Source organism: Falco biarmicus, chromosome 3 (assembly GCF_023638135.1).
Source record: "Falco biarmicus isolate bFalBia1 chromosome 3, bFalBia1.pri, whole genome shotgun sequence".
Taxonomy (NCBI): domain Eukaryota; kingdom Metazoa; phylum Chordata; class Aves; order Falconiformes; family Falconidae; genus Falco; species Falco biarmicus.
In genome coordinates this window covers 58,439,928-58,461,273 of record NC_079290.1, presented here as the reverse complement: position 1 = coordinate 58,461,273, position 21,346 = coordinate 58,439,928, and the positions used below count along the sequence as shown (strand labels likewise).

At 37.0% G+C, this 21,346-nt stretch overlaps 1 protein-coding gene across 7 annotated transcripts in view; it reads left to right on the top strand.

Annotated features, from left to right (window-relative positions):
* LPIN2 (lipin 2) overlaps positions 1-20,844 on the top strand; it is a 47,264-nt gene extending 26,420 nt beyond the window's left edge. For 6 of the 7 annotated variants that reach the window (XM_056330083.1, XM_056330087.1, XM_056330082.1 and 3 more), the window contains 15 exons: positions 3,885-4,008; positions 4,647-4,968; positions 5,210-5,309; positions 6,406-6,593; positions 7,785-7,878; positions 8,252-8,321; positions 8,423-8,512; positions 9,274-9,356; positions 10,473-10,617; positions 11,460-11,608; positions 12,059-12,145; positions 13,878-14,030; positions 15,063-15,177; positions 15,885-15,988; positions 16,323-20,844. In XM_056330083.1, coding sequence (XP_056186058.1) covers positions 3,885-4,008; positions 4,647-4,968; positions 5,210-5,309; positions 6,406-6,593; positions 7,785-7,878; positions 8,252-8,321; positions 8,423-8,512; positions 9,274-9,356; positions 10,473-10,617; positions 11,460-11,608; positions 12,059-12,145; positions 13,878-14,030; positions 15,063-15,177; positions 15,885-15,988; positions 16,323-16,467 — 1,969 coding nt within the window. In that variant the 3' untranslated portion in view covers positions 16,468-20,844. The remainder of the gene's footprint in view (positions 1-3,884; positions 4,009-4,646; positions 4,969-5,209; positions 5,310-6,405; positions 6,594-7,784; positions 7,879-8,251; positions 8,322-8,422; positions 8,513-9,273; positions 9,357-10,472; positions 10,618-11,459; positions 11,609-12,058; positions 12,146-13,877; positions 14,031-15,062; positions 15,178-15,884; positions 15,989-16,322) is intronic. The other variant, XM_056330088.1, reaches the window with a different exon arrangement.
* The last annotated feature ends 502 nt before the right edge of the window (positions 20,845-21,346 follow it).

Sequence of the window (21,346 nt, the reverse complement as noted above, 5' to 3'; positions counted from 1 at the left end):
ATTTCTTTAGATTGGGAAGTGTGTGGAAAATGAATATGTTCTCTGTGATTCACCCTAGCATAAACAACACTTGATGTGCCATAAAGCAATGTTGAATATGTAAGTTAGCTTTTACCAGGTGAAGAAACACAAATTACTGGAGGTAAGGCTAGGTCCTAAACTTGAATCATATTCTACTTCAGAACAGATTTGTGTTACTGGAATTGTGGTATCTCTGGTTATTCAGAGATACCAGAAACAGTATGAGCTGATGGTGGGTTCTTACAAATGGCATAGTACAGCTCGCCAGTTTTCAGTTACAGTGACTAGTACACTTCTGTTTATACATTCAAGCTCTTCAATTTCTGATGTTCATGCTATTATATTCCTCTTGCATTCCATTTCTAGATTTTTCAAGGTTCACCCTTTGGGTTTCACCACTAATACTGATTTCTGTTCGCATAAAGAAAGCATTCTGTGCAGTATTACTTGAGGTAAATTTCATACTTTTCCTGAACATTGGACATAAGGAAGAACAAATATATATAGTATATAGCATGCTGAGCAGTATCTCGATTCATTTTAATACTTTGAGTGTATAGTTTTACTGCTGTTCAGTTTGACTAAGAAAACTGCCTCACAGCAGATACATTCAGTGTCAGTGAGGATTACCGGTCAGCCTTTGTGAGATACCCATTGATGCATGTCAGCTGCTCAGTGCACAGGTGCCTGTTCTTCTGTATCAATAGGTGGTAGTGCAGAACAGAAGAGATTAAGCTTCAGAAAATACTTCTTGAAGTGTATGTAATCTCTCTGCTTTGAGTTTTTCCAAAGCTGTGGCCTCAGTAGTCTGAATGTGTAACACCATGCTTGGAGCCTGCTCATTCCCCCAGTCCATAGCTTGTTAATGAACAGAAGCAGTTGGACAGGAAATCCCATTATCATTCCTTTTCATGTTTTGGGGTGACAACCACATCCTCAGTTGTACTTGGTGATGTGTAGCCTTCAAATGTTCCCTAAACGTTTGTGGTTTGTGACTGAAAAGTAGTCACAGTGTTTGACCCTGAGGACTGACGCGGTGTTGTATGGGTTGTATCACCCAGATAATGGCAGCACAGAGGCTGATACTCCTTTTGAGTTTATAAAACTCTAGTTAACAGAGACTACCAGGCTATATCTTGGATATGTGATTCATGTCTCTCTTCTTGTTTACATATTTAGGGGATAGTCTGCTTTTAACAACTTGTTTGTGCATCATGTGAGATGCCTAGGCTCCTTATAGTTTTGGTTCTTTTTTTTTTTTTTTTTTAAACAAGAAGCTATCCAGTACACGTTGCAGTGCAACACAGAAATTGGCAATTTTCTTTTCCCTCTTTGGGCAGCTGGGGGGTGGGGATTGTCTCTCACATGAACCATCAAGAAGAAGATAAATTTTGCATGAAATTATTTCTCCTAAGCCACCAAAGAAAGAATTTTTATAATGTAGCCATCGTAACGTGGAAGAGAAATGGTAGGTTTTAATAACCTCCTTTCTGGAGATCTGGAAAAGCTAATTGAGTTTTAGTTGAGGTTGGTTGTCTTGCTCTTCAGAACCCTTGCAGGGAGCTAAGGGAAGGTAATAGCCTAAGTCTTTTCAATGAGGACACTTCTGCTTGTCCGATTCACTGTAATAAAACTAAGAAACATAGCGATCAACTATTGGATACCTGATACCATCAATATTCTGTCTGTTTTAACAGCAATACTAGCATGATTAAATCATTAGTACAAGCATGTACCTTTTTAACTAAAGACTTCTCCCTGAGAATGACAGTGGAAAACTTAGGTTCAGGACTTAGGTTCTCAAAGTCCTGAAGTATTAAATCTTTTGCAGGTACTGCTGAATATTAATAAGAATTAGGCTTAGAAACAGGTTAATGTCTGTATGGCTTCCAGTTGACTTGTGTTATAGGTGGATTTGGCATGTAGAGAAAATGAGTTCATATTCTTCCTTTTGAAGATTCCATTGAAAACAAATATGTACATGTATTTTCATCGATCTGTTACTTTAAATAAGCCCTCCTAACAGTACAGAAAATGTAATTTCTGTGGAAAATTGTTACAGGAGAACTGAGGGAGGAAATCTTTAAATGGGTTCTTTTTTGTGTTCCTGATGATAAAGGTTGGAAGCTGACAGTGACATGAGTCACCACTGTAGACATGTTTAAACTTCCTTCTGTCTTGGATTTTGTGTCAGTTTGAGTAATATGAGGGATTCTTACTGTCTGGATCGTGATCTGATCTGTGTACTGTCTGTTTTTACAGTCCGAATTGTGATCAGTTTAGCCTTGTATGATACTGCAAAACCCTGGCTCCACGAACCTCCAGAAAGTTTTCAGATGTGATGCTGCATTAGATAACTACTTGTTGCAGGAATTTTGTAAGGGGGAGGGAATTCCACACATTGAATACCTGTAGGGGTTACTGTAAAATTTCAGTGTTATGTCATAGAACAGCCCAAGTTAGGAGGGACCTTGAAAGATCACCTGGTCCAGCCTTTTGTGGGAAAGGGAGACGAGATGAGATATCTTGCATCCCAACCAGTCACAAATTGAAAATATCCTGTGATGGGGACCACTTTCCTGGGAAGGCTGTTCTGGTGAATGATTGTTCTCACTGTAAAAGATCTCTTAAATCAGGATGAAGCCTTTCCCAGTGCAACAAGTGCAGAGCCCTGGACCTGGGGTGGCATAACCAAAGAGCCCAGTACGGGCTCGGATGTGTGTGGCTGGGCAGCAGCCTTGCTGAAAGGGCCCAGGGCTCCTGTGGACGGCAAGCTGAACGTGAGTCGTCAAAGCACCGCTGCAGCACCAAAGGCAGATTGGGTCCAGGGCTGCATCTGGAGGGGTGTTACTAGCAGACACCGAGATGTGATCATCCCATTACACTCAACACTGGTCAGTCCACATCTGGAGTGCTGTGTCCAGTTCCTGTACTTAAAATTCAAAATCAAATATTGAGGATTTCATATGTGTGTGTATATATATATCTATATCTATCTAAACCCCAAACAAACCAGAATACACTGTGAATGTCAAAGTGTAAAAAGAGCATTTCAATAATAGACAGTATAATTGCCCTGTTCAAGAAAGAAGAGGTTTGGATCTGTCCCAACACTAAATGCTACTTTAAAATAACCTGTTGTGTTTCCTGTCCTTGCTAAGATCATAAGAGCAAAATGATTTTGAAATAATACCTTTCTAGCATTTTGCAGAGGGTTTTTTTCCAGCTTAAAAATAGTCTTGGCTAAAGTAAATTTCAGAGGTCTGTTTCGGATTTATGGATAATAACCACTATAGGAAAAACAGGATGGATTTTGAAAAGTCATATAGACCAAACACATCTGAAGGAAGTTTTCAAGTGATCTCCCCTCTCCAAAGTTACTTTGTTTATATTGTTTTTGCTGCATTGGGAATTGGTGTTGTTTTGTGCATTTGTGAGTTCGGTTTGCAGGACTTCAATTACTCAAGTCTTGGCATAGCAAGCTTAAATGCTATATTTTTACAGAGGAAAGGAACTTGAAGCTAATTTCTGTCTTACTTTTAGATTAAACTCTGTTGTTGTGTTCTGTTTTGTTTGAAAAATGGAGCATGGGCTGAGGGGAGAGCTATACCTACACTGCAGACAGAGTGAAGGAATCTGTTTAGGGTGATGGCTTATGTAAGTCCTTTAATGTGATTTTGGTTTTAACCTAATTCTCAGTCTGAAAACCCTGCTGGGCTTCTTGCCATGTTGCTGTATAATTGAAGCCCTGTTAAGCTGTAGAAAAGTCTTAACAAAGTAGCTGCACAACAAACGCATTTTAAACACTGTAGCTTGCTTTTTTTTTTCTTTTTTTTTTTTTTTTTTAATTGTTGATTTGCTAGCCCTTTCTCTGAGCCAGTCTGCCCTAAAAGTGATTCAGAACTGGAAGTTAAACCTGCTGAGAGCTTGTTGAGATCTGAATCTCACATGGAATGGACGTGGGGAGGATTCCCAGAATCAACCAAGGTAAACTTATTGTCGGCTCTCACTTTGTGAACTGAGATTTGACGTATCTCAAATTGTGTCCTAAGACTGGAAATCTGCCGCGGTTCTTGAGAAGGCTTCAGCTGAAATGGGGAAGTAGCGCCCCCTTGTGGCTGGAAGATAGTAGAATATGTTACGTTCAAAAGCTGGTCAACAAAGTAATTTCAGAAAACCTAACAGTAAAAGTCTGAAATTTTAAAATTTTTAGTTAGAAACCGAAGAAAGAAACTTGAGAAATTAATTTCCTTTATTATAGGCTAATTTCTAGTTCATTCCAGAGGAATTTTAGCCTTGATAGAGTAAATTTGGTATCTAACAGGACAGCTGGTGACAGAAGCCCTGATATGTCCACATTTATCCTTTTTTCTTGCTCTGGTTTAGTCAAGTCAGCATTTCCTCTATGCCAATTTCTTTACTGAACTTGTAAATAAGCTCGTATGAAGCTTCTGTTGCAGGGGACTTTGCTAATAAGGTGGGGCATGTTTTATGTTGCTAAAATACATGTTTAAATTCTTACCTGGTGTATTTGTGACCAGAATTTTACCATGAGTACAAATTCAATGTTTAGACCAGAATAAAACAAACGTGAAGTGAAAGGATTGACCAGTCTTGTTTTTCAGATAAGCAAGAAAGAGAAACTGGAACATCTCAGAACAGCTACCATTACTCCATCAGAGAAGACTCATTTTAGGGTCATTCTCAGCTCTGATGAAGTTGAAGATGATGATGATGTGAAAGATTCTGTCTGTACAGTACTGAAACCTGAGCCAAGAACTCATCCTCTGCTTAAGCAGATGGATGTTAAAGATTCTCTTGCTTCTGCAATCATAGAACCACAAGATCCATTGCCATTAGATGCTGATCATCATTCCAGGCTGTTGGTGGACCCTTTACCAGAAACAAAGCCAACAACAAAAATGGACTCTCCTTCAAAAAAGAAAGGTATATAATAAAGCTGTTGATTTTCTCCTTCAGTGTGGTCTACCAAATTTGAGGCCGTAGTGGAAGTAGTATAAAAGTGCCTATTCCATGTTTTCTATTTAAAGTCTTACCTGTCTAAAAGTATATTTAAACTCTTGCATTTATAAAAGCTACAAGTAAGTCTGAGTCTCTTACAATCACATTTCTCTTTAATGCATCTGGATAGCATCATCTTAATAATCTTATTTGTTAAAATTAATAGGGGTGCACAAGCGAAGTCATCATCAGGGACCTGATGATATTTACTTGGAGGACCTAAAAGCTTTGGAACCTGAAGTTGCAGCACTCTATTTTCCCAAAAGGTAATTTTGAATTAAAGTTCTTTGGAACGAGGGTTATTACATGTATGATTTAGGTGTTTATGAACCAGTTCTGAAAAAAAAGTATTGGACTTCAGGTTTCTAGGCTTTTGTGGAGTAATTAGTACTGATGTCACTGTGAGAATCTGTTTTTAATTTGACAAGAAACACATTGAAAGATCACATGGGAGGTCATTACTGAGAGTTGTCATCTTTGTGGAACATGTATGTTCTGCAGATACAGAGGTGGGATAAGTTTAAACTGCGTGCTTCTTTTGCACCAGTACTGTATTGTGCCATATTGCTAGCTCCAGATAAACACACGTCAGCTTGGTTTTTGCATGACCTGTACATCCCTTCCAACTTTTTTTTTTAATATCAAAAAAGACCAACAAAAAAAATCCCACCAGGTCTTCCTGCAAGGCAGCTCAGTCTCAAAATTCACTTTATTTTTAAATCAAATCAAAGCATTTTACACTCCTAAAATATTCTCCAGAAGAATAACTGTGTAGAAGACTTTGTAAAAATACAGCTTAATAAGAAGAGACTATTGGTTTATGTTAAAACTAAAATTGTAAACTTTTCTGTGCTTACTGATTACATTACTTGGGATGAAACTAATAACTCTAACCTTAGGTGATAATGTGGTATTTTTTTACTTAAGAGGATACTTTTCCTTTCTACTGTACTTTTTCCAAACACAGTGTTCTAAAAACATCAAGCAGTGTTCTCTTTCCTTTTAGTCTTGTTCTAGAGCGTTCTGGTAAAGACTGAAGAGTGTAGTGGTGTTCTGCAAAAACAGAATGTAGAGGATCTTTTCCTCATTTAAATCCAATTGTGTTGCAGGCAAGAGAAACGTAATTATTTTCCTGGAAACTGTCAGTCTGCCAGTATTATGAAGGGTTGGGGGGGTGTGTTTGTGTCTGGTTTTTGTTTGTTTTGTTTTAAGTCTATGTTGTAATTTGATGTAGTACTTAAAAGAAATGCAACAGCAAGATGACTTTTTTGAGTAATCTTATAGTGTGTGTCCTGTAACCTAAAATGTATACGTTTTTTGCAAGTGAAATACTTATGGAAAATGTGGACTTCTTCTCTTCAGCGATTCTGATCCAGGCTTCAGGCAGTGGACAGAGTCAGACACCCTTTCCGGTTCCCAGTCACCCCAATCAGTAGGAAGTGCTGCCGCTGACAGCGGTATAGAGTGCATGTCTGATTCTGCTATGGACTTGCCTGATGTTACACTTTCACTTTGTGGGGGTCTCAATGAAAATGGAGAGATTTCTAAAGGTATGTGAAAGACTAAATCATAAACAGTAATAAAGCTCAGGCAGCTAAACAGATGAAGTGGCTTGAATGCTCTGATTTCCACTGTGCTGTGCTTTGGCTTATTATTACGCTTATATTGAGAAAAAGGAATGGATAATCTGTCATTTTCTGAAAACCTGAAGCATTTACCAAGCAGAGATAGCAGAATTTAACCTTAAATTATCAAGAGCAGTTGGATATCTTGAGAAACTTTGTCTGCTTTTTCTTACTACATATTGCTTATCCAACCAGCCACTCTTGTTTCTGGCTGCAATTACTTGCTTAGTCCTATATAAATCTTCACAATTCATATTCTTTCCGGTTGCCTGATATTTTTTCTTTTTCAGTTTTATTTTCTGGTTTTGTTTTTTTGTTTGGTTGGGTTTTTTTAAGCAATGAAAAAACTTTGGACTGCCTTTTCTCCTGCTGTATTTTTCCTATCCTAAATTTTTGTTAACCTTTAGATTTGCACCAGCAGATTCTTCTCTCTTCATGCTCTAGTTAGTTGTAATGTTGAAGCTATATGCATTTTTGAGGGAGCACACAGTCTTCATGAACATGTCCTGCAGCATTTTTAGTATTACTCTTTTAATGGTCATCGTGTCCCTAATGAACAGCACTCCTGGTAACATGGTGGTAGTATTGGATTTGATTTGAAAAAAAAGTCTTCCTTGCAAGGGTTTTACACTAAATCATGAATTTCTGCAAACTTGTCCCTAGTCACGAAAATGCTATTAGTAGTCAGTTTATTAAACTGACTATTATATTTTTTATTAAAAAAACCTGAAAAGCTGACAGCATCCTTCTCGCTTCCCTTTTAGTGTAGTATGTAGGCCCCTTACCTGTCATAATAATTTTTAAAGAAAACTTGGACAAGCATAACTCTTTTTTCCAGACTTCATGCTGAATTAGTTCCTACTTCCTTCGTATCTTCCCTCTTCTAATTTCTTAATTCTCATTAATGTGGCTATTGAAGTGGTGTGAGGCTTTCCCTGTTACTGAGGAGGCAGTCACAAGACTCTTGACAGGTAGGCCATACTGGCTTATCTTGAGTGATCCTGCAAGATCAGCGAAGACTCTGAAACGACAGAAAGCATTTTCCTAGATACAAAATAATTGGACATATTGGGACTTTATATTATTATTTCTAATTAAAATATGCTTCTATTACAGAAAAATTCATGGAACATATTATTACTTACCATGAATTTGCTGAAAACCCTGGACTCATAGACAATCCTAATTTGGTAATAAGGATTTATAACAGGTAAATTCTCTATGTTGTGTAATTAGGTCATAGAAGATCTCTTTTAAAATCTACCCTTTAAAGTGAATGTATTTCTCGGCTTCTACTGGAATTTGTGTTTTTGATAGATCTGTTTCTCGGTCTCAAAGAGAATGATTTTGAACTGAAGATTTGCATTAAATTTAGCTTTAACTGAAGTGAGACTTTTTTTTTCAGTAGTTACCACTGATAATGAATTGTATATATTAAAGTAACTCTGCTTGCAGAAAACTTTAATATTAGTTTTTGGCAGCAAATAAATATTTTCATCAAGAAAAGGGCAGTTTGCACGCTGATACTTATCTACCTCTAGTTGGATTTTGTAATATCTTATCAATAACATGTCTTAAAACAGGTATTATAACTGGGCGTTGGCTGCTCCAATGATTCTGAGCTTGCAGGTGTTTCAGAAGAGTTTGCCTAAGGTAAATAGATACATGGATATGTTTTTTTGAAGATTTTGTATGTAGTAACACATGATTATTTTGTTTTTCCGTACAAATTAAAAACATGCCTAACTTTTCAGGCTACTGTTGAGTCTTGGGTCAAAGAAAAGATGCCAAAGAAGTCTGGAAGGTGGTGGTTCTGGCGCAAGAGAGAAAGCATGACTAAACAGGTAACTGAGACCTATTTTCATATTTGTTGTTGTTGTTCACCTTTCTGTAGCTGTTGAAGGTGAACAAATTGCAGTCTGTCAGAAGTGCCTCAGAATGCTGCTCATATAGCTGTGTCACTGATTGCCAACTGAGTTACTCAGCATTGTAGTAGTTGTGGCTGCTTCTGTATATTTAGTCTTAAATACCACATCTTTATTTGCTGTTACTAGTTGCTTCAACAAAATTTATTGTATTCAACTGTTGCACAGTGTTCTTAAAATTCTTCCTTGTAAGCCATAAGCAGTTTTCAGGGGTTGTCTTCAGTCACTGCAGTATGTTTTAGGAATGTATACACAAATAAATGAGGTGCTGTACTGCATAATAGATGTTGTGCTGAGGGCACCCCATTTTAGACTAAATTGGGCACATACTCAAGGCTTAAGAAACTTTAAATTTATTACTTCCCCCCAAAAAATGAATTTTATAAACTTAGAGGTTGCCAGCTCCTTTAATGATAAGTTTGTCATGTTAAACTAGCAGTTCTCAACTTCTGGCATGCAGAATTTTGTTTCCTGAAATAATAAAAAGCTTTAACGGATGATCTCTTCATAAGCATCCTTTTGTTAAATAATTTACGGAATAAGAATAAGCAATTCTGAGACTTACTATAGTTTATATACTACATTGATAGCTATTTGCTTAAGTGCAAACTATGAATTCACTTGGATCAGTTTAAAATGCTTAAAATGTCAATATGTTTTTTATTATTACATTGCTTTAGATACCAGAGGCAAAAGAGGGGAAAACTGAGACACAAAGAGCAAATGAACTTCCAGCAACCATAAAAGAGCAAGTTAATAGTAGGTGTGTTCCTGTCTGAAGACTGTTTTGTGGACTGAATAGTGTCTGGGGTATTTTTGGTTGGTTTTAGTTTTTTAATGAAGAATTCAGTAGGAATTTTACTGTGGGAAGAACTTTCCTCTGCAGAACCAGATGTGTTTAGCAAACAGTTCAGCAAAATAATGTGGCAGCAAACACTGTAGGAACTACAAATACACTACAATTATTTCTTAAATCCTACTGTGTTTACTTCTTAAATAATCACGTAACTGACAGAACAACAAACATATATATGGTAACCTTTAGTAATGGGCCACTGCTTTGTAAATATAGTGGTATTGTTTCTGAGATAATGTTTGTCATTCTTTTTTTGTTTTATCTTGTTTTTTGTAAAAGCCTAATTTTGTCTGCGTGACTTAAACCATGTACAATTTTTTGTAATGTTAAGTAATTGAAACAATAAAATAATATTAATTACAGTGCACAAGTTGGCCAAAATTATGGTTAACAACTAGCACAAAACTGTCCCAGTCCAGGTAATTTATTATTCATATTCTCCCATGATTTTGTGAAGATACTTTTAAATGTTATTGGTGTCTTAAAGGTTTAAAACCATATATTTATTGATGGAGTACTTTAGAGAGATTAAATGCTGCTTTTAACCTTGAAATCTCTGATTAGCAGAAAAATAAGTCCAAATAAAGTTAAAAGGTGAGATACTCCACTAACTTACCACCCACATCTTAAATTATGTAGTAACTGTGGCAGCTTGTTAAAAAAACCAAAAACCACTGTTACTCATTCAGTGTCCCTTTTCATCTGCAGTTTACCTAATTCGTCAACACAGTATTAGTCACCACTTGACACTGTGTCTTTACGAAACCCATTGTGTATGGAGCCAGCTAGTAATAATAATGTTTAGAGCTCCACCAATACTAGCATGCATTACAAGTCTTACTTGCTTATTGGCATGTGCTGAGTTTATCTGGGCATTCGATAGACCATGGATTTTGTTAGTCTATGCTGTCAGGCTAGCAGCAAATCCTCAACATAAGCCAAAATTACTCTTGCCTAAGAATCTTACACCATTAAAGAAGGATTTTCTGTAGCTTATGCTTATTCTGGTTGATGTTATGTTAGACCTCCAGAAGATGATTCTTCTAGTGACGAAGCATCACAGGAGTTGAAGGAATCCCTGAAAATAGATTCTGCCCCAGTAGAGCATCCAGCCCATGGGAGCATTACATCTTATAAGAAATCACTTAGACTGTCTTCAGACCAAATAGTAAGTGGCATGCATTCCTTGTACATAGGATGCTTCATAATTCCACTCTGATTCTAAGACTTGGGATTCTTCTGCTTTTTAGAAGTGACATAAGTACATTTCACAAAGCAAAAAATTATCTCCAGGTTAATTTTCTAGCAGTAGAAAAAGAGTGGGGAAATTTAAAATTTAAAAAGAAATTTAAAATCATTTCCTGTGGTAGTGTGGGCAGATGCAGGCAATTTTTCGTTATTTTTTTCTGTTGTTTTTATTAAGAATCTGTGTTTGGATTAAAAAATAATTTCTAACAAAGTTCTATAATCAAATCTCTATATTAAGACGTTGCCCCAAAAGTGGCATTGTTGGCTTCTGCAATTTGGATACCCGGGGGTCTGAACAGTCTAATAACTCGCATATAAATTGGTATGCAGTTTATTCGTCGCAGTCTAACTTTGAAGTTAACTCCGTTACTGTCTATACATGTAATCTTCATGAGCAAAGAATTTTGTGGAAGGTATGCACTAACTTTTTCTGGAAAATACTATTGCATACTGTAACAAACTGAGAGTTCCATTTGGTACTACTGTGAGTCTACTGTAATAGCAAAAATTAAAGTAGCAGAAAGTCAAATATCTGCTGCTGTAAGCAGCTATGGGAGTTGTGGACAAATACATGTACTCAGACTATAAAACAGACTTTACTAGCAGAACTGTGCCAGTGTTAAACCATGGTTCACTTTTTGATGAGTTAATCAAAATAGTCAAGGAAGAGTATATGAGTCATTTTCTATCACTCATTTATGATTCTAAAAATCTTATGGTGGGGGCAACTTACATTTTCAATTATTTTCATTATTTCTAAAGGCAAAGTTGAAGCTCAGAGATGGCCCTAATGATGTTGTATTTAGTATTACAACCCAGTATCAAGGGACTTGCCGCTGTGCAGGAACAATATATCTCTGGAACTGGAATGATAAAATCATCATATCAGACATTGATGGAACAATAACCAAGTAAATATAATTTTTAATTTTTGTGTGTTTGTGTGTCTTGCTTTGTTGATCCTATCCTGCTTTAAAAAATAAATAAATACAACTATTACAGAATGTTCATTAACAGTCGTTAAAAATATACGTTGCTTTGATTTAATTTGTACTTGCATTTACAGCAAACTAGAGAGTGTCTTTTAAAAGAATAATGCAAAGGTGTTAATGTTTACCATGTGACTATTGCCCTTTCAGTTAGACTTCTCCAGATGTAGCAGCCATAGGTTAACTTGGAAACTGACTCGTGCTGGATGGCCCTGCTAATTGCTCTGTCTGGAGTAGTTACTAATTCTCTTTTAAAATTATTAGGACCTTCTGCAGAGGTATTTCTTTGAATGCTCATTATAAACTGTATATTCATTAGTGTTTTTCTTTAACAAAACGCATGTACTTAGGTATCTCTGATTTTGCTTTTAGGTCTGATGCTTTAGGACAGATCCTCCCTCAGCTTGGCAAGGACTGGACTCATCAGGGCATTGCAAAACTCTATCATTCCATAAACGAGTGAGTATGTAATCTTATGAAGCCATTAGGATTTTCTGGAATTTAGGAATGAATGAGCAGGTAATTGGATCATTGTTAATAATTACGCAATTTATTACAATTTTTTGATCTAAATGTTGGAAAGTAAGCTGCTTCTGCCATACACAAACAAAACTAGTTTGTTTCCCCAGATGTATACTTTTACAGGAATGGAAGCCAACATTTTTACTAGTTCCTTTCTCAAACACTTGATTCTGCATTTTAGTTCTTGAAGTATGTGTGTAATGTTGTGATTACAAAACAGAACCATAATAGGAACAGTTTCTCACACAGTCATGCATATGTCCATTTCCGCCAACTCAGGTTGATACCAAAGCCTGTTACAAACATAGTACAGTGTAATTCAAACCTAAATTCCATTCTTCCAGTGCATAAATATTCTGTGTTTTAATGTGTTTATGACCAAACTCAAGTGAATGTTGCTTAGGATAGATTTCATGTTCTGAAACAAGCCTGATTAACACCTTGCCACTGCCACAAAAGGAAGGTGGTAGCCTGGCTCAAGTTTTCTGTCATTTTGTTGCACTTACAGCATAAGCGGATGCAGTTCAGTAGAACAGTAGAAAAGTAATTTGGCAAAACAGCAGTTTCCCCTTCCCGTCTCTGAATGTGCTCATCTTGTGCTCTGCAAGAACCTGCAGAGGCAGCCCATGTGCGGAACTTCCCCCTTGCAGCAGTGGTGTTTGCTTAGTTCAAAAGTGCTGTGAACCACACCCTTATAAGTGTACTGTTCACCCAAGAGACATACAGCCTTATAATATTTACGTGCAGTTAACCTAGGGCAGAATAAACCTTCATATTTCCTCCCTTTTCAAATTCGGGCCTTCGTTTAGCAAACTTTTTTCAAAAAAATAGTGATACCAGAAATAATGCTTGCTGCTGAGAAGGATCACAGGATGATCAACTGTTAAACACTTCATTATCCACTTAAAATAATGAACTTTTATCTTTAAGTTTGGTAGTCTGTCTTTCCCCAAGAATATTTGGGGTCTTAGAATCTATTGTTGACCTTCATTCTTGTGGCCTTCATTCAGTGGCTAAACTTCATCTATGGAGATAACCTGAGCTTTTTTTTTTTTTTTTATTCGGGGCATAATAGAAGAGTAGTTTCAGAATTACTTGCCAAATTGAATCGCGTCTTTGAAAATGCACATAAACACTCAAGCCTTTTCTGCATGCAGTAACTGTGTACAAATCTGTGTAACAGATGAACCTACAAAGTTTGCAGGAAAAATTTAGGGGTTTGGTGAATGCTTCTTGTTATCTTTCACTCTGTGCTGCAAGTTCTGCCAACAACTTGAAAAAATCCAACGAAGTCAGATCTGGCATCTAATATTATGCGTTGCAGATAATTTAAATAATTGCTATCATCCTACAGCTGGGCTGAAAGAAGCTGGATAAACCAATATGGCACTGATTTAAACACAGTCTAGTCCATCTAATTGTGTAATTTGAGTATCACCATCCCTGCTCTTTTTGCACTCACGTTTTCTCAGTTTTGAGTCATGTATTTAAACTATTACATGCCTTGCAGATTTTTTAAGAGTGGAACAGTCTTTTCTTTGTGTGTGTGCAGAGCACTGCAACAAGTCAATACCTGAACTGATGCCTCTGGACATTGCTATAACCATATGCTTATGTTTGCAAAGAATCTTCAGCAGAAATATGAACTAAAATGATAATTCTTTTCTAGAAATGGCTACAAGTTTCTGTACTGTTCTGCACGTGCCATTGGGATGGCAGATATGACCAGAGGATACCTACACTGGGTGAATGACAAAGGAACAATTCTTCCCAGGGGTCCTCTGATGTTGTCCCCTAGCAGTTTGTTTTCTGCCTTTCATAGGTAAGCATGTGGGATTTCATACACCCACTTCCTCCCCATCTCAGAGAAAGCAGCAGGCTAAAAAAGAATTGGCATGCTGATCGTTATAGCTGTAACCAAACATTCCACTCTGTTCTAGATTTGCTACTGAGACTTGATGTCCCTCTAGTGATTCTAGTGACCTTCTAAGCTATGTGTTTTGTCTGAATTTCACTTGTAGCATACTTCTGTTTCTGTGGGCATGTTAGAAGTGGCTACAAAATGCAAAATGTCATTCGCAGAGCAGTTCATTTTCCCTTTTCCTCATTCCTCAAGTCCATGACTGATTACTACTAGGTTCTGTTTATATCAGTACAATTTTGTCTTTTCAAGTATATCAGGAAGGATTGTAGTGCAGTGCTACTATGCAAGATGGAGGGAAAAGGAAAAAAGCTGGGGAATGTAGACTGTCATACTAAATGGTCTTGCAGTGTTGGGGTGCTCCGTATATGACTACTTAAAAAGCAATATGTGGACTGTAGGTACAGTTCAGCTCGGTCTTTTGAATCAGCCCTAGTCTACCTGTCCTTGATGGGAAGAGCTAATAGTGGAAAATCCTTTTTGGTTTTGCTTGTTTTTAGTAAAAACAACTGATTCTTGACTGGCAATGACAGTAACTTCCATTAAGGTCACTAAATAGGCTTTTGACACTTTTGTCAGAGACAGGAGTTGTAACAAGCTTATGTGTACTTGAGTAGGTCTTCTGATTCAGATGGCCATCTACAATAAAAGCAGTTCACAAACTGCATTCACAACTGGAATTTTCATCCCGTTTACTTAGCTTATGCACGGATTATTCACCTGTTTTTTTACTATGGATGTTGGAAAAAGCAGATGTTTTACTGTTCTGTTGTCTCTTGTGTCATTCTTGGGAAAACTACAGACCAATGTCTATATAACTACTAACAGTAGCAAGAGGAAGCAATGCAAAGATAAATATCAGATAAATGGGGGAAGGAGGATACCCTCTATCAAATCATGATTTAGAATTTGACTGTTGAAATTTTATTTTAGGGAAGTAATAGAAAAGAAGCCTGAAAAGTTCAAAATCGAATGTTTGAATGATATCAAGAATTTGTTTGCTCCCAGTAAACAGCCTTTCTATGCTGCTTTTGGAAACAGGCCCAATGTAAGTCTGCCCCTTTCTAATTGAAGGGTTAAAATGCATGAAGTACTTGGGAAGCAAAAGAAATAGGCTTTTCTTTTTGTCTATTTAAATTTGAATAAGGAAATGGAACACTGGTGCTTTTATGGAGTTGGTCAGGGAAAACCCACATGCAGATACCTTAAAAGCTGCTAGAACTGCTTATATGAGAAAGGTTACAAAGATGTGTTAGTATTTTCAGGATTTTATTGAATGTGTGCCACCTTTCCATACTCTTTTTTCAGCATTTTTGACAGCTTTATAACCTAAGGATATTCATTCAGTGCTTCTCAGTCTCGAATCCTTTTCCCTGTTGTATAGTTCTTGTATTTTCTCTGCAGCTCAGTGCTGTTGTAATTGGGCTAGAGAGAGAGGGGGTATTGTAAGAAGAATATTGTCACAAGGAATGGTATTGTGTGGTGTAGATTTTGTGTGTGTTTTCTGTTCCCAAGCCTGGGACCACAATTAAGAGATTGGGATGGGGGTAATGTTTCGTTATGCTATGTGTGTGCTGGGATTTTTTTTGCTTGTTTGGTTTTTTGGCGGTTGTTTAGGAAGCTTTATTTTTTGTAGGGGCAGTTTTACTGTAGCCTTTTTGGATCAGGTTTTCTCATTCCGTAGAAAAATTGTTTGTTTTATCACATTCAATAAGGAAATGTTGAAGCATTTGCTTTTGTTCATGCTTTTTGCAGGATGTATATGCCTACATGCAAGTGGGAGTTCCAGACTGCAGAATATTTACTGTGAATCCAAAGGGTGAACTGATCCAAGAACGGACTAAGGGAAACAAATCTTCGTAAGATCATTTTTGTTATTTCAGCTAAAGAAAGTATTTAGGCATGAGATTACAAAATCTTTGAGTTTGTAACTGTGATGGTTCAGGCTTCTATTGCGACACATGAAAATCCTGTTTGCCAGACACTTACAGCTTTGGGTACTTGACCGAAACTTTACAAAAAGAAAAGTAAACTGGCAAAATAAAGTTGAAAATTGCTTCTGCAGTAGTCATGCCTTATTTGACTGTAGCTTTCTGGTCTAGACTTCTAAAGCTCCTTTTTGGCTACTGCTGAACAGTGACTAGACCGTTAAATAATGGTCTGTTTTTTTGTTGTTTTTTTTTTTTAATATAGGTATTTCAGACTAAGTGAGCTTGTGGAACATGTGTTCCCATTGCTTAATAAAGAACAGAGTTCTGCATTTCCATGCCCAGAATTCAGCTCTTTTTGCTATTGGAGAGAGCCTCTTCCTGACCTTAACATGGATGACCTGGCCTGAAAAATACTTCTCACCTAGAGATGGAATTTCATATTCAGCTACTCAACTTCAGCTTAAATGTGAAGAACTTTCTTAATGAATATGCTAATTTCTATACTGGTACCATTAAGTCTTACTAAAGAAATCACTTTAACTCCGTTGGTTTAAAACAAAGAAAATGCAAAGCTACTGTCTTAACTGTCTTAATTTTTTTTTTTTTTTGGGGGGGGGGGGGGGGGGATTGTGTTGGGGTTTTTTGTTTGTTTATTGCTTGTTTTTATATACCTGTTCTAAGGCACTTGAGATTGGCCTGTCATTGATGGTCATGGTACCCAAGTGCTTCAGGGCAGCTAAATGCTGAGGTAAACTATGACTTTGCATTTTCATCAATACAGACCATATTGTAAACATAGTGGGTGTTCTTTTTGTTTTGGAGGGGGAGGGTAGGCAGGAATGCATTGGGGTTTTTTGGTTTGGTTTGGGGTTTTTTTTGGTATTGGTGTTAATAGTATATTTTCTAAAATGAAGCCAAAAAGTGTATGGAAACTGCCAAATAGAATGTCAGACCAGTTAATAAAAAACGTGGTCTAATGTTCACATGGGCAATTGGGCCATTTTTAAAAGGAACCAGAACATAAGACCAGTGTGCTCTTTCTCAGTTAAAATACAGAAAATGTGTAGACATTACTAGCCTGACAGACTGAAGACATAAAATTCCTCTTTAAATGTAAATATGCCTTTTGTCACATGTACAAGACTGCTTGTACAGTTCACACTCAAACTAACTCTGCTTATTACTTTTTTTACATGCAATGTTTCAAACTTCATCAGCTTGTTAAAATGAAAGTTGTCTTCAGATACTTGTATGGCTTTTGTTGTTTCCAGGCTGCGCTATGTCATGTTATATTTCCATCAAGAAAAATCTTGAACATTTCTGTAAGAGTTGGGGAGCAGGTATTTTTATTTCCTTTTTCAACACAGAAATGATGCATATGTGTGTGTATGCTGTGTAGGCCAGTAAAACGTATGTACAGATTATATTCAGGGAATTGTAATACTGAAAAACTATGTATTTAATTTTTTAATTGTATACTGCAGGTCTTTCCAGAATTCTGTATTGCAGGTTTTCATTAGCTGGAAGGAAATGCAGCTCAATAATGAGATTTCAGCTATGAGAATGGTTAAATGCTGCAGAGCAGAAGAAAACCTTTTTTTTTTTTTTTTTTTTTCTTCCTTTTATTAAGTTTTGGGTTATTCATAAACATTATGCTGTTCATTCCTCAGGTTCAGATCAGAACCTGTGAACAAATTGCATTCCAAGTCTGGTGTTCATCAGCTGGAAAAGCAGCTAGTATTTCTCTCCAGAAATAGTTGAAGGCAAAGGTGGTTCTGCTTTGTAAGTTGAGTTAGTGGTTTAACCTCCTTTGGACAAATCTATGGTGAGAATGTACCGTTTCACCAGTCCAGAGGGCTTAAGGACTACAGTCATTTAAACATCAGTCCTGGGCTTTCTGGGCACAGTCTTCTCTGCGACACCTTAAGCAAGTTCATGGGGCCACACATTAAAGATCCTTCCAGGGGCAGCTTCCACCAGGCTCCGGGGTAAGCTCTGTTCCCAGTTCCCAAGCAGCACTCCCAGTGGGAGCAGGGAAGCGTGCAGGGCAGTGTCAGTGATCTTTAGAAGGCATTTGTATGGCTACCTGCCCTGGTGCCTGCACCAGGGGCTGCGCTTGGCAGAAGCAGCTTGGGCAGGCCCCTCTGCTTCAGCTTACTTGGGCCGAACGTGGGAAGGGAGCTCTCTCCCCCACTACCTGCAAAAGAGTACATTTAGAGGATTTCACCACCACCACCCCCCTGCGAATATGATCTTTCATTTATCAGGCTGAGTAGTCTTCACCCACAGTTCTGATACAACACCAGCTGACGCTGGACAGTTGGTGAAGCGCTGGGGGTGTGTGTCATTTTTAGATCACTATATGAATGAAATAACTTTTTTTTATCAAACTCTAGTGTATTCCTGTGCTTGTAAAACATTAAAGAGTGGAGGCAAGCAAAATCAGCATGGAGCCCCTCTTTCAAAGCAGGAGTATGAGAGCAGGAAAGAAAAATTACCGCTCTGTCACGGTGTGCCATGCATGTCAGTGAACCGAAAGGCATCCTTATTCTTGTACAATGAGAACAATGCTTTCCGTGACTGTTTCAGCAAAATCTTGGTCCTGTCACCAGTCTACTTTGTGTTTAAGTGGATTTCACAGGATTCAACTCATAGGATAGTTTGCTCTTACTACTTTTTTTTTGTTGGGTTTTTTTGGTTGGGTTGTTTTTTTTTGGTTTTTTACTGTCAGACGCTTACAAAGATCATTCCATTCTTTTTCTTATCTTTTATTCCATAGACTTCATTAGAAACTGAAATTTTCATGATCACCAAGTGCTTTGAATATCAATGGGATTTAAGTCACTTAAATACTTTAAAGTAAATAAATAAGAATCCAGCATAATAAAGTATTTTAATTACAAGACAAAATATTCTATCTAAAGATTTTATTTTACATAAAGGGAGTAAAGCTGCCTTTCCTAAAACAGTCCTTTGTGGATGTCAAAATTTTATTTACCATGCTCAACTTATTCTTGGTGGCCCTGGTATTACACAGGTTTTCTAAAAATAAAAGCACTTCATGAAGCTGGGATGGGTTTCCAAGTAGGACAGATTGTTTCCAAGGTTTGGCTGTATCTTTCTTGCTTGATGATGATGATGATTTTTTTAACTTGATTAATTTTTTTTCTCTTCGGTTCAATTAATCTTTTCAGATTGTCATAAAATTGAGCTGTGGTTATTAAGGTGGGGACGTGAGTAAACGAGCAATGTGGAAAAAATAGTATCAGGTGTATCTCCAAATGCATATAACTTAAGCTGGTATGAATATGGGGGTTGTGTGGTTGTAGAGAGCTCCTCATTCTGCTAACATGTTATTTTGCATTATAGGGATGTCCAACAAGTTGCTTAGTTAAAAAAAATCTTTTTTTTTCCCTGTAACAGCTACAGGTTTGATACTTGGTTTTTGATAAAATGTAAAAGTGTTCTTCAGGTCTCTGATATGAGTAGGGTGGGGGTTTTCTTTTGTTCTTCTAAATCTGGCTTGTTTGAAGCTTTTCAGATTGTTTGTGAACCCTGTTTAGGGACAGAATCTGGGGGCACTGTACCTGTCATTGCATACCTATGTAATTTGGGCTGCTGGGCACTTTACTGACTCTAGAAACGACATCTCATTACTATCAAACTGTAGGCTTGTGCTGCAATATTAATATGAAGTGGGGTAAATAAGAATTATGCATTAGCCTGTCTTTTGTGACCTTAGTAGAGAGAAGTGGCCTGAAACTAGTGTTTGAGAACAAGTTGTGCTATACTTCTTTCCAATTAGCGCAAGCTAAATCATTCTTTCTGTGAAAGAGGAACTTCTAAGTGTGTATGTCTGTAGGCACATGCACACCCCTGTTAAGACTGTGTTGTTGAAGATGCAGATACTTATTGGAACCATGTCAAAGGCTGAATCAATGACACCTGTCTGGAAGTAAAGAACATTGCAATTCAAAACTTGTTAGTGACTTGGATATTACCCATTTTCTGTAATTATTTAAAGATCAGTAATTCAAGTGGTACACATTTCTGGATTTTTATTTTTACAGTACCAAGCATGTTTGTACTTCAAAAGGTTGGGCTCTTATCCCTAACAGTATACAGTTGCATGTGCGTCTCGGCTCATGTATCCTTAGCTTCCTGTCATCAGTATACTCCTCCTAAAACTTTTTTTTTTTTTCAACTGGAAAAGTTTTAACACTTGTGTCAACTCTGTTATGGAACTTCTGAAGCAAACTTTGAATCCACTTATGGTAAAGACAAGAGAGATGAGATTTCATGTTAATATTTCATACAAGTCTTCTGGAAAATGCTGTCATATGAGAGAACGTTTAAATGACTGTAATGCAAATTCATAATGAAATATCAAAAATACATAGTGAATTTGAGATGCCTTTAAAGTGTCACTTTTGCCTGAAGAAGTTTTAGTTTCCAAAGTTAAAATCTGAATAGAGTGGGATCGTTTTGGATTTTGTTTACAGTGTTAATTCCAGATGAAAGTTAAAATGTTGGTTTATTTTGAGGGTGGGAAAACTCTCTTCAAACATTTGTTGCATTTTTGCATTGAAGATGTGGAATACTTGATTGTTAAGCAACCCAATCACTTATAAGGTAGTGTGTTTAAAATTGTCAAATCTGTGGTCATACCGCTACAGTGGGTTTTGTTAAGACTGGACTATCTTGGGTACAGTAACCCACACTTCCGTGCAATGTTTATTGATGTTCAGAACGATGTTATCACAATAAACAAACTTAAACTAGAATTTTTCTTCACTTTGTACTTGGGAATTCTTGTATTGCTAGTCTAGCAAATGTGGGAGTGTTTGAATTGTATTCATATTTTACACAGAATTCAAGTTGCTCTTCTAAGGACTGTGATACATTTTCTTTCTGTAGCACTCAGTTTACTTTTGTCAGAGTAGTTGTATAACTGATAAATAGTTGCTGCTATCTAACTTACCTTTTGTTCCAGTACCGATATTGGTTTATAACTATAATGAAAAGCAAACATGCATTAATATTATAGAGTACCAGGTAACAGATGCGTGACTTGGGGATACACAAGCTGCCTTGAAGAAAATCTCGTGGCTGCCTAGCTTCAGCTTTTGTTCGTCTGCTGTAATTTGGAGTTTTAACTGAATTCCATCAAAGTTAACTTTCTCCTTTCAAGGCAAAGAGTCTTGTCTTCCGTGACAGTTGTTAAACTGCTTGAGGCCATTATCGTGAAAGGGACCTCAAGCTTTCAGTAGAAGCTTATTCTTCCTG